General features: G+C 40.0%; 1 protein-coding gene across 4 annotated transcripts in view; it reads right to left on the reverse strand.

Annotated features, from left to right (window-relative positions):
• Nucleotides 1-13,046, reverse strand: part of ARID4B (AT-rich interaction domain 4B) — a 143,016-nt gene that overhangs the window by 86,564 nt on the left and 43,406 nt on the right. For all 4 annotated transcript variants that reach the window (XM_006016345.3, XM_006016344.3, XM_025213420.1 and 1 more), the window contains exons 2-4: nucleotides 10,333-10,443; nucleotides 3,222-3,287; nucleotides 1,129-1,219 (exon numbers count right to left, since the gene is read on the reverse strand). In XM_006016345.3, the coding sequence (XP_006016407.1) occupies nucleotides 1,129-1,219; nucleotides 3,222-3,287; nucleotides 10,333-10,443 (268 nt within the window). The remainder of the gene's footprint in view (nucleotides 1-1,128; nucleotides 1,220-3,221; nucleotides 3,288-10,332; nucleotides 10,444-13,046) is intronic.

The raw sequence follows: 13,046 nt of genomic DNA on the forward strand, positions 1-13,046 counted from the left end.
CTCCCCACCCCCAACTCTGGTGGCAACAGTAGCCCATTTACTTCTTGTAGCAGCTTCACAATTACCCGCTACACATACATGAATCACTGGCTCTTTTAGGATGGGCTGACATTTGTCAAAGAAAGACTGGCGTCCTGAGGAAACAACCCTGAAAAATTAAATGCGTCAGTATTGAGCCCAAGCGAGCTTTGCTAAGGTACCTTAACTAAACCATCCAAAGAAATGTTTCAAAATTTAAAGGAAAACAATATATTGGAAAAAATCAATTTTTAGTTGCTTGTTTACAGGAGCTATTAAGATGGTTAACTAGTTTTAAAAAGGTAGGGAAAGTGAATTCTGCAACTATTGCACTTTAAATGAAAACTTATTTCACCTTATTGTCAACTTCAAATTTTATCCATTAGATATTCCAGCTATTCAGAAGTAAAATATCTAATAAGTATTCTAAACCAGCAGTGTTCAAACAGTGCATCACATCTAAAACTTGGGTATTTGGTGTACCCACACACCAAATCATGAAAAAGATCTGAAAAATCTTGTTGGTGCAACTATTTAATATCTTAGTAGGAAACTTAGTTAAAGAAATTAACTCTTAATTATTTTATGGCAAAACATCAAAAATTAAACTCTTAGTAGTTCTATTTTCTCTTACTACTCAAGAGTTATTCAAGCATGGCAAAGTGTTCATGCTGAACACTGCAGTGTTGTTTTTTTATGGTCCCAATCCTGGAAAAATCCCTTGTTACACTTTACACAGTATTTCCATCAACTTCAAATGAGACTGGTCGTAAAGTAAGAGTGTGCCTAGGAAAGTATGCTAGTAATCAAATCATGTCAACAGAAATGCACAGTGCAAGGAACTCCATTAAAAATAGCTGTTGCCACAGACAAAGTATGCTTTGGTTGCATTAAGAACAGCTTCTGTTTTTATAAAGTACTTCTTAGCAAGAATACCTACGTGTTCGATTTCCATTTTTATTTAAACACATTTGCAGTCCCAAAGGAAGTTCCCCACCAAATTCAGAACTGATCAAATGTTGCAAAAAGTTGGACAAGTGACCTGTGACACACGACATTTTTCTGACTTGTATTTTCGGATCTAAGAAGATGCACAATTATTTTCCTTACCTACAGTGTACCAACTTGCATCTGTTAGTTTGTTGATGACAGCTTCCTGGTAAGTTCCATCCGGATTCTTTACTTCTACAACAGTTCCTACCTAAAATACAAAAGCTCCTGAGAACTTTCAAAAAGATAACTTATCTGCATTAGATGAGTAAAGCATTTTCAGAAGTCAGCAAATCTTACTTAGAAAATGAAACAATAAAATTCTAGATGTCTTGCTTAGAATTATATACAACTTTGTATTTAAGAGCAATGATTTCTAAACTTTTACTGTTAAATATGCTGTACTTTCTACCTCTGCTTGAAACTGTGTGTTTTCCTCTTAAATGTGGTTCCTTTGATTCTTCTAAATCCATCCAGCAAACTGAGTTGTTTCTTTCCAACCAGCAGGTGGGGAACAAGAACTGATCTGAGTGATGTTATTTTCTTGTACAAGAGCTTGCCAGCTCAAATCATCCAGCTGAGTTTTCCAAAGTAAGAGCTAAAACCAACGCCAGCCAAACTTCTTCGATTCAAGACCAAAATGTCCAACAGGCATGCATCCCTCCCTTTCACTTTCAGAATGAGGTGGCAATATGGAGATGAAGAGCTGCAGGGTGCTATTTAAGATCTCTCTCTCCTTTAGTCTTTGCAAAAGCAATCAAACTAAAATAATATTAAGCATTGTTGCTTTGTAGTATTCTTCAATATTGCCCCTCTATTCCTCTTGCTGCCCTTCCTTTCTTATTTTTCCCTTTTGTTCCCCTTTCTTTCATGATCTTTGTTTAACGCACAGGGAGGAAGTTGTAGGCACCGTGGGGAAGAAAGCCTTCTCCTTTCAACCCTATAGACTACACCTAATTTGAAAATCTGAGCCAGCAGGACCTTCTTAAAGAAAAGTTGTCACCAAAGGCTTCCATAGGAACCCTAGGCTATTATTTGAACTGGTATTTGAAAACCTAAGGTTCGCATAAGCCAGTTTACACTGAAATATCAAAGAAAGCTGAAAGGTTCTCAAAAAGTATACTTATATTGTAACAAGTTGCTATATTTTGCCAAAGCTTAGATTGAGTGGTCACACTTACAGCACTCACACGTAACAGTTAATGATAAGCTTAGGAAAGGTTTAGTTTAAAATGAGAGCAAATGTCTGTGTGAACACAAGAACAGGTTTAAACTTGACTTATGAAATTTTAGTCAATTCTCTATTAAATTAATCTAAAACCATGAGGTTAGCTGAGGACATAGTGCATACTGCAGAGTGTAGTGTAGCATAGAGATGCCCAAGCTAACATTAAACATGCTAGCTCAGGTACCATAGTCGTATAGCTGAGAAAAGTATGGAGCTCAGGCTAATTTAAAACTGCTGTCCCACCAATGTCTGCAACATAGATATATCCTTAAAAAAAATATAGACATTGACATGTGTGAAACTTCCTCAGAGATGAGACCTTTTTCAAGCCTGCATTAGGAAGCTGCCTTTGAGACTATTCTAGGCATACAGCACAAATAATTTAATAAAGATGCACACCTAAGACAAGAATTGGCAAGGTGTATTCTCCTGACAAATACACTACTTCTTATAAGAAGGCACAAAGAGTTGTTCAACCAGTCAAAATAGATACATGACTAAACACTGAAGATGGGTTTGCTTCTATCCTGACAGAAAAGGAGAAATATTAAAATATTCCCTCTGGATAGGGGAATATCCTCTCTTTTTAACACACTGACTGCTGCTCAGACTTGGAGGAGATGCACCAAATTACCTCTACACCATTTGACTTAACTTGCCACTGTCGCTTTAAAATACAGAGCTGGTCTAAACACCCAAACCAGACATGAATTTCCAGCTCCCTTTCCATGTCTTAGCATGTACTGCGCTAGTGATATGTCACAATTCACAAAATTACACTCTCACACACTTTCAGTTGTGTAAGGTCCTATAACCAACCAGTGGAGGTATGCTGTGGGAATTCAACTTTTCATCCCTATTATTTTTTTAGTTTGGCTAATTAGTATTCCCAAAAAAGACATCTAACTTTATATAGGCACAAATCAGCATTTATTGATAAAGAATGATTTTTAAATTCCTACCAAAATCAAAATGAATTTATTACCTTTAATGGGCCCTTTATATGATCATCCTGTACTTCCACCGTTGAAGAATCATGTCTAAACGTTACCTAGAAAATATAATTAAATTTGATATAATCCAGCAGCATAAACATGTGTGGTATCAACAGTCCCTAATTCTAAGCTTGCAGACCACCAGTACCCTGTATCTGTTTAATTTGCTGAAGCTATTGCTTGCAGATGTTTTACAAATATTGACAGACAATTTCTTGGAAATGGTAATAAAATGATTTTAAAAAATACTCTACGAATGATGCCCTTCAAATCCAGTGACAGACGGCAAAATATTTTGAACCTTTTTTTTACTACTTAATTATCTGGACAGCAGGATATGGTTACCCCACATAATAAAAGGAAATAGGCAACTTATTTAAACTTGGAACATCTTGTCTTTAAACAGACTTTTACTTTATTACTTAAATCGTGTGATTTAAAATGCATCTAACCCCAGGAGATGCTTCTATAACCACATTTCCTTTTTAAGCGTTTTTCTATCACTGGGTGAAAAGTTCCATGCACTGGATAGAAAGTTCCATGCAAAACACAGAGCAAACAAACTGCAGGCAGGACAAGTGGTAAAAGTGGCTATGGGCAGAACGTTGTCAAAGACAAAAATTGAACAAAAGTCTGTTGTCTTTCAGTTACTAATCTAGAAGTTTGCTATAACAAGACATTATGTTTCCTGATTGTGCTGTCACTCTCTCTTTAAAAGCAAGTTTCATTATGATTTCGTGGAGAAAGTTTAAATCTACATATGAATTCACATATTCATGCATTGCTGGGGGGAGAAAAATCTTAGTTAAGCTAGAGTTAAGGCCTAAATCTTACTCAATTAACTCATCCAGAAGAGCTTAAGACTGAACACTTTACGAAGTACAGAACCTGAAATGCATCACACGTCACTCAAAATGACTTTGAATTCTGACTTTTTACCTTGGGCAACACTGGCACTACTCTGCTGAAGCAGCCTGGATAATGACTAATTTTAATTCAAACTCTTGTATAACGTTTTGAAGAAACTCTAGGGAGTGTGACTTTATGTTTGCCTGCATGTGAGTGACAGGGCAATCTCATGTACCCCAACACAACCTGCCTAGGTTGTTTAAAGGACTACAGTAACCAATAGAGCAGTTATCTCCCTATGCCAATGTTTACATCTTTGTACATTTGAAAAGTCATGTTTTGACTAGAGGAACTTTGGATAGCCAGTTTCTACTTACAATGGGGTAAGTAAAGGAAGATAACAGCATATATGTTCACAGCATTATTTGTACACGTAACATGTACTGTGATACATTTTCATTAATTCTTTCTTAACAATTAAGTGAGTGATCGAGAGGATGCTAACTGCAGCAAGAATATGTCACCTATTTTCAGAGACTTAATTTTTAAAGTTATTAGCCTTTATAATTAAGAAAATTACTTAAAACAAGAGAGCACAGTGTTAGTAAGAGCACAGTGTTGGTGAGAGCATAACTAGTTGAAAAACATCTTTGAAAAGGGTGAACTACATTCGTCCATCTTTACTGGACTCCAGCTCTGAAGCGCAGTCTTTTATGTTCTAAGAAGTTACTTATCTGCACAGTAAATGGAATCTGAGACATCCCTACAGGCACTTGACTTGTGGTGCATAAGCATTCAAGATCAATTTTTTGGACATTAGTGTCTGCAGAGTTGTGTCTGTCCCTTGCATGCCCTTCCCCACCCCCAGTGCCAAGGACGAGGGTTGCAGAAGGGAGGCCAACACTCACTTCCTTTGCCAACACAAAATCCAGGTGTTATCGGACTCAGCAGCAACAGAGAAGGAAGGTGGTTCATAGACTAAAGAGAAGTAACATCACTAAGAACTGCAGTTCCTACACAATGAACTGTCAGTGTTTTTCTCTATGTACTCTTTTTCTGAGGTTGTAAGTATGTACCTGATGAAAAGGAATGGGTGCTGTGAGCTTTGCTAAATGAGGACTATTGTACAGAACTGCCAAATCAGACATCAGATTGAGAAATTTCTCCTAAAGAATGCTTAGTAAAAGTAAGTATTTTTTTCCAAGTAGCTATCTTACATTTTTCACTAATAGGGACATTTCTTTTAGAATGCAAATAGAAATCTTCAAAACCCATGTATGAAACTTGGCATCTATAAAACTTTTATGAAATTCACAGAATTGATGATGGTATTTCCCAAAGTTAGTTAACTGATACTAAAAGCCTTTCACTAACAGGCATTACAAGTCCTAGGCAAAGACTACTGAAGATGTCCAAAAAGTTCAAAAAAAGATTCCCAAATATCTCAACATGCATTTCCAAGTGCTCTGCCATCCTGCAAAGTCAGCCCTGGAAGGTCCTACAGAAGATAACAGTCATCTAGTGAAAATAAGTACTGGAACCAAATCAGAGGATTGCTGCCACTCCTCTTCTGAAGCTTATACAAATTGGGAAGGCGGTAAAGGATTTGCACAAGCTATCCCTGTGGTAATGGTGATGTGGCTCTTGATAACAGAGAGGAGTTTTCTTGGCTTAAAATATACTTCAAGATGCACTGTAGCACTAAGAATTAGGATCATAATACTCGCACGTAGGGATCAGTGCGGAACAGTACGAGTATAAAGATGATCTCTATATTCTCTCTCTGCACTGACTGTCCTAGAATCAGAGTGGCATTTTAGGAGAACAGGAAGGTAACCCACCCTTGCTAATATTTAAGTACAGAACAAATGTTGTTCTTGCGGAGGAGCCAACTTACTTGGCATCAGGGGCTGAAGCAGACTTGACGAACAACACCAGAGTAGACTGTGCCAAACTGATCTATATCAGCAACCCTGGGGCTAGGGAAGAAAACGCTTATAGTGGGTATGGGAAGTCCATAGGGCAGCACTGCAGGTTCTGCACCGGTCAGATACAGGATGATTTATTTACTAAACACAGGTCTAATAACAGATTCTTTATGGGTACCATAGTTTAACTGCTCTCTTTTGGTAGATGGAGCCCTGTCTATATCTCCACTACTAAGGGACAGTGCTATGACCACCTCCTTCCTAAAAAGTAAGGAAGGAATAAGCAGCAGAATGACTCAGTAAATCATGAAACTTAGAAAGTAAGGCAGTAGTAAGAGCTGACACTGTTTAAAGCCAGATAGATCCTGCCTTCCTGAGCCCAAAGAATCTCTCAAACGTATCTAAATAAAGTTTTAAATGAGTATAAGTTGCTTTTAAAGACCATTCTGAAAACTTAAGACAAAATAAAATGCCAAGTGCAAATCTCCAAGAAGATAACCAAGTGTCAGTCTGTCAAAGGGGGTTGGGGGTGGGAATAGCTCTCTCCCCTAACAATATTTAAAATGGAGTTGGGAGGGATTATTCAGCTAGGAAGTTTAATAGATGGTACTAGGTGAAAAGAAAACCGATAAAAATTTTCCCAGCTGAAACTGAAAATTACTCCTGAGCATATGGATTACCTAACCTGCAACAGAAAGATACATTTTTTGTATAGAAGCATAAGAGACAGATAGTCACACAGACGAGACTGCAATGTAGCAGAGATAACCAAGTTAGTTTTAAACTCAGCATGTGTTAATTTACATCTCAGCAGGGTAAACTAATTTATGCTGAGCTCTGGGCTGCTACAGCCAGATTGCTACTAGTACCAAACCAAGTTTAAAGCTGGTTTAGGTATCTCTAGACTGAGGTCACTTCTGCATGACTGCAGCGTAGACATACGATAGCTTCCATCATGCAGCACCAAGGACATAAGAAGGACATAAGAGTTGGGTGACTTTGTTCTTTGCTATGAGCCCCTGAATCGGGGAAGGGAGATAATTTAGGGTGGAGACATGATTCACAGATGCAGCGAGTCAAAAGGTTCTGTTCTCTAGCACCTGGGGTGTGTACTCCCCAAGAGCAGAATATATGTGGCCAAGCACTCTAAGAGCACACTATTTTAATGAAAATCACTTCAGTAGAAATATTTCACACACAGTTTTGAATACAGGAGTGAAAAGGGGGTGGGGGAGAAAGAGACAAGTGCCTGCCAACTGTAAATTATGACTGTGCAAAAGAAAAAGGGATGATGAATCATCATCATCACCCTGGTTACAAGAGCCTCTGCTTTTTAGTCAAACCTGCACCACCTCCACTATCTTCCAAAAGCCTAAGCTATACCATATTTTAATAGTCTTCCACAGTAACATTAATAAAGTAGGTTCATTTTTTATACAAAATCTTGTAAATGTTTAAGATTTAGTGAAAGAGTATAGTTATGTATTGTTCCAAAAATATTAAAGGCATTTTACCAACAACAAATACTGAATGTTACTTTTGTACTAATGCTTAATTCAATTTACAGCAAAAGCTTTGTTATCCAGCATCCATGGGGAATGGGGGGTGCCAGAAAACCAAATATGCCAGTTACCCGAGAGGCCCAAACAGGTATCTTTGCCTGTTCAGGCCACCGCCTCTCCCACCATGTCCAGTGCACTGGGGGACAGGGAAGGAGGCCCCGGTCACACTGGGGACAGGCTGCTATGCCCCAGGCCATGGGGGCTGAGCAGCACAGACTACTTTGCCCTGGGCAACAGGGGCTCAGCAAAACTGGAAATGCCACGGTGGGCACTTCCAGTTTAGCTTTTGCCACGTTGACTGACATGCCGGTTAATAGAGCATGCCGGTTTGTACAGTGCCAGATAACGTGGCTTTTGCTGCATTAAGTTACCTGGAAGATGAAAAAAAATGCATGGTTCTTTGCTGTAGAATTCTTTCTTTTTTTTTTTTAATGCAAACTAGGATAGGAAACTTAAATAATGGCAGTACCATTGCCTCTAGAAATATATCAGTAAGTTAAAAATTGTGGAGGCCGGGGAAGAAACATACAGTAACTAACCTCCAGCCCTGAAAAGTCTGTTGCCATCCTCCTACATGTCTTATACCAGACAGATAATTTTATGAAATGTAAATGGAATCTCCAAGCTAAAATTGATTCTCTAAAGATAACTGACTTCCTTGCTAAGGAAGGCAGAATTACAAATCCAAAGATGACTTGGGTATGTACAATATGTGGGACTGAAATAGAGGCTATAAAACAAGCAGAACACATGTAACTAGTAAACTACCAAAAATCCAGGGATAGCGAAACTGGTAGTGAAAAGCTATATAAACAATGCTGGAAAACTGTGTGCCAGAAGGGGCTGCGAATAACAAGTGTTTATGAAAAATTCAAGGGCGACTTCCATGTTAAAATTCTTGTTTGTTAAACTTTAAATGGGTTTATTTTGAACAGCGGTGCTCAACTGCTGGCCTGTGGGGTGAATCCATAGCAGCAGCAATTAACACTGAAACCACTCTTCTTCCCCACCAAATTTTCAAACCAATAGGTAGCCTTGTAAGCCAGATGACAAGGCCCTGAGTATCGGATTGGACTGGCACGTGGGTCACTCTACAGCTGGATTCAGTGTATGAGGCTGGGCCCACCCGATCCAGCCTGCAGACCAACCTCACACCACTCCACCAGCCTACAGAGCCCAAAGGTTGAGCACCACTGATTTAGAAAGACAACAGTGAATTATTTTTTGTATTGCAGTAACACTTTGGGGACCTAATAAGAGTCTGAAATCTTACTGTCCTAGATAATGCACCAATAGGTAGTAAGGACTGATCCTATCTTCAGGAACTTGGATTCATGGTTGTGGGGGTTCACAGATTATTAGTCTGTTTATGATGAATTCTGTTCCATTTCACTTAGATATGTATGCAGTAGCACAATGCTGCAGTGGTTGAGTTGCAATTAATGAATCTGCACAATGCTACCACTTAAGGGGGAAGATCTCAAATGCAAATGGCCCTTTAAAAGATTTATATTTAGTGGTTTTACAAGCATTACAGTTCTTATACTTGACTCCTCATCTTTAATAGCTTAAACTCAATGGTGCTGTTAAAGGAATAAACCCAACAGACAGTTAAAAAATTAAGACTAATGGAATGAAAACATGGAAGCTTGCTTGTTATATTTAAGACTAATTAAATAAATACAATGAGAAGATGGCAATCTTACTAACAACCTGACTGCAGGTGTGGAATGGAGATCAGACCCTTCTACCAGGTCTTCTGAGGCTGGATATTATTCCTCTTACATTTGCTACAGGCAAAACTGGCCTGGAATGCAGGTTCCAGAAACTCTTTACATGATTGTATAGTAGTAACTCACTTAATGCAGGGCTCAGGTGATAGTCACTCATCACATATATGTTTTAGAGGTTTATCATTATTGGAACTTACAGCAGATTGTTGCTCTGCTGCAATTTAACACATTATAATATTACAACACTGAGCTTTTCTGTAAGTGCTCTTGAGCTCTGCCCTACTAGATTTCTCTATTAGGCTAGTGGAAATAAAAATGGTGCCTGCTCAGAGATTAGACACTCTTAAGATAACTATTATCCAACAAAAGCAAATTTAAACCAACTAAAGATTGATTATCTAATTGGTAAAACAAGCCTGTGAGTTGTCCTTTCTAGTTCCAGCAATTTTATTCCACCAAATTTGCAATAGGTTTGCTCATCTTCCAGTTGTACTGTATCTGCATAATATTGCTTGCTTCAGACATCAACCGATGGACATAAGGATCAAAATGGGGTTCTAGCTCACCCAACTACAGGACGTAACAGTTTGCTAGACGTTTTATTACAAAAAGTGCAGGTTTCACATTAGCAGTCACTACTGGATAGTAAAATGTTATGCTCCTTAGCTAAAACAAAATTGGCGTAATCTACTTTTAGAAGCTTTAAAATGAATTACACAAATAAATGTTCAGTGCGCATTGTTTTACCATAATCTTAGTCTATTAAGTCTATTAATTTCAAGCCAACACAAAATGCCACAGGTGTTGACAGCAGGCATGTGACTTATTAACAAGACTAGATGAAGATCAGAAACCAGGGTGCTTAGGGAAAACAGGAAATGCTAAAGCTTCCTTTAACGGCTGGCAGCATTTGGAGGGGAAGTCAAGAACTAGCCCTGACCAAACCTCTTAAGTATCCCATGACTAGAATGAAGATGTATATCATCAAGACAAAATTATTCCTGAAAAGGTAAGAGGAAAACCACATACCTTGACTTTGACTAGTCTTTTTGCTGTCTTGATCTTTGCTTCACAGAAGGCTCCTCTATATTTAGCACTTACATCAGTGCCCACTGTCAAATACGGAGGCTCATCAATGGTCTGTAAAAGAATGGAATGCAAATAACCTTTAATCCCTCAACCACTTCCATGACAGGTGTTAAAAAAAAATGCAGGACAGTTGACAACACATCTGAAACAGACTGAAATAGCTGTATATGAAATGTTGCTGAACAGCCTGAATTAATATTATCTGACAACATATGGATCTGATATCAACAGGAATTAACAAAACAAAGCCTTAGGTGTCTACTTGTGTAAACGTAAGGCTGACAGTAAAAACAGTCAGTGCAAAGCTTATCTGTAAGTGCCCAGAACTTTTATATCACTTAAAAGTATAGAAGAGTACTAAGCTCTGCTATAGTGAAGGTTTACTAAGTGCTTATAAATCAGCACTCTCACTCAAGATTGCCCTGAAATTTGGGCTGATTTGGTGGTGTGCATGGCAAGGTTAGCATTCCACACACAGGGACATTTTGAACAAAATTCAGTTTCCCCCATAAAACAATGCAGCATTCCTTAAAATTCACAGATTCTAACACTGATTCTTGAACACAGATGAGGATCAAACCATAGCTCTGATTGTGCTCCAAATAGTCTCAACTGCTTGACATTTGAGCTAGCTAGTGCAAGGCCCCTGGAGAAATGAAACTGAAAATGGTATTCAGAAAAGTTGGTACTCAGTATAGCCAAAAACTTAAATCACTCACAAGCAAAAAAGCACCCTGCTACAGCTACTTACTTTTTCAGACTGCCTCTTTTCTACCTTGGAGAACTCATCACTACAGCAGTCTCCCCTGCTCACCACTGGCAATCCTTCACCTATTTTTCCCCCCTCCTTCCCACCCTTCTCTACCCATTCATAGATGCTAGGGTTGGAAGGGACCTCAACAGATCATCGAGTCTGACCCCCTGCCTAGGCAGGAAAGAGTGCTGGGGTCAGATGACCCCAGCCAGATGCCTATCCAGCCTTCTCTTAAAGACCCCCAAGGTAGGAGAGAGCACCACCTCCCTTGGAAGCCCATTCCAAATTCTGACCACCCTTACCATGAAGAAGTTTTTCCTGATGTCCAGCTTAAATCTGCTCTCTGTCAGTTTGTGACCATCGTTCCTTGTTACCCCAAGAGGCGCCCTGGTGAACAGAGCATCTCTGTTCCCTTGCTGCGTCCCCCTAATGAATTTGTAGGGGGCCACAAGATCACCTCAGCCTTCTCTTGCGGAGGCTGAAGAGGTCCAGGTCCCTCCGTCTCTCCTCACAGGGCCTGTCTTGTAAGCCCCTAACCATACGAGTGGCCCTCTTTTGGACCCTCTCAAGTCTATCAACATCTTTCTTTAAGTACAGTGCCCAAAACTGGACACAGTACACCAACTGTGATCTGACCAATGCTGCATAAAGGGGAAGTATCACCTTGATTTTATTTGTCATGCATCTGTGATTAGTGCAATTAGCTTTGCATTTAACTTCGCATAAAGTGCGATTAGCTTTGCTGATGATTTCGCCCCACTGACAACTCATGTTCATCTTGGAGTCCATTATGACTATGGAGTCCCTTTACGCTTCTGTGCTGCTGAGAGGGTCACTTCCCAGCCAGTAGGTGTGCTGGATATTTTTGCGCCCTAGGTGCAGCACTCCATTTGTCCTTGTTGTACTGCATCCCATTGTGTACTGCCCACTTTTCTAACCTGTCCAGGTCTGCCTGCAATCATTCCCTACCCTCCGCCTTCACCCCACAATTTAGTATCGTCTGCAAACATGGATAGAGTACACTTCACACCCACATCCAAGTCACTGATGAAGATATTGAAGAGTACAGGTTTTCCTTATTTCCACCTATTTACATTCTCACTGACCTCCTGTCACACTTTCAACTTCTTTCATTCCTTGAGATCTCAGAACAACAGAGACTCCCTATGCCTGAAGACGGGTACTTGTGCCTGAAAGCTTGCGAAAAACTTTGTTCCATCTACTCAGTTGGTCTAATAAAAGATATCACATCTACACAAAAAGAACCTTGCTTCTTTATGTCCTTAGACCATTCTCCAGCCTTTTTAAGTAGGAGATCACCTTTGGTATTTAAAAGCAACCCAAGACCTACCCTGAGTTACTGCCCCCCCAGCAGGTAAGTCTGTGAAGCAAAGAGGGGGGGGGGGGGGGGGGGGAGAGACAACAGGTCGAGGCAGAGGGAGAAAAAATTATTTGGGGGCACACTTCCCCATCAGGTAAGTCCCACCCAGCTGGGGCTCCACTCAGCTTACCCCTGGTCCTGCCTCTGCAGCACTGTCCCTCACTGCAGAGGCCTTGATCTAACCCCCACCCCTTCCCTCCCCCCACAGACCGACCTACTGGGCTGGGGCGCACACGTGCATGCATGCAGGCACTCAGCCCCCCACCCTAGCCTTGGGTCGACTACAAGAGGCTCTGAGATCTACTGCAAGAGGCTCTGAGATCTACCGGTGGATCGAGATCCACTGGTTGGTGACCACTGCCACAGACCAACATGACTACAACCAAAGACCCTGCTACAGTCTACCCCATCCAAAAAATCTGTGCGTTATTTCAGGAAAAGAATCTGTGTACAGCAAAACCTCATGAGCTCAGTCTATTGCAATTTTTATAAATCTTCTCTCTCCCTGCTCCATGTGGG

The sequence above is a fragment of the Alligator sinensis genome, unplaced genomic scaffold, assembly GCF_000455745.1.
Source record: "Alligator sinensis unplaced genomic scaffold, ASM45574v1 scaffold93_2, whole genome shotgun sequence".
In the NCBI taxonomy this organism is placed as follows: Eukaryota; Metazoa; Chordata; order Crocodylia; family Alligatoridae; genus Alligator; species Alligator sinensis.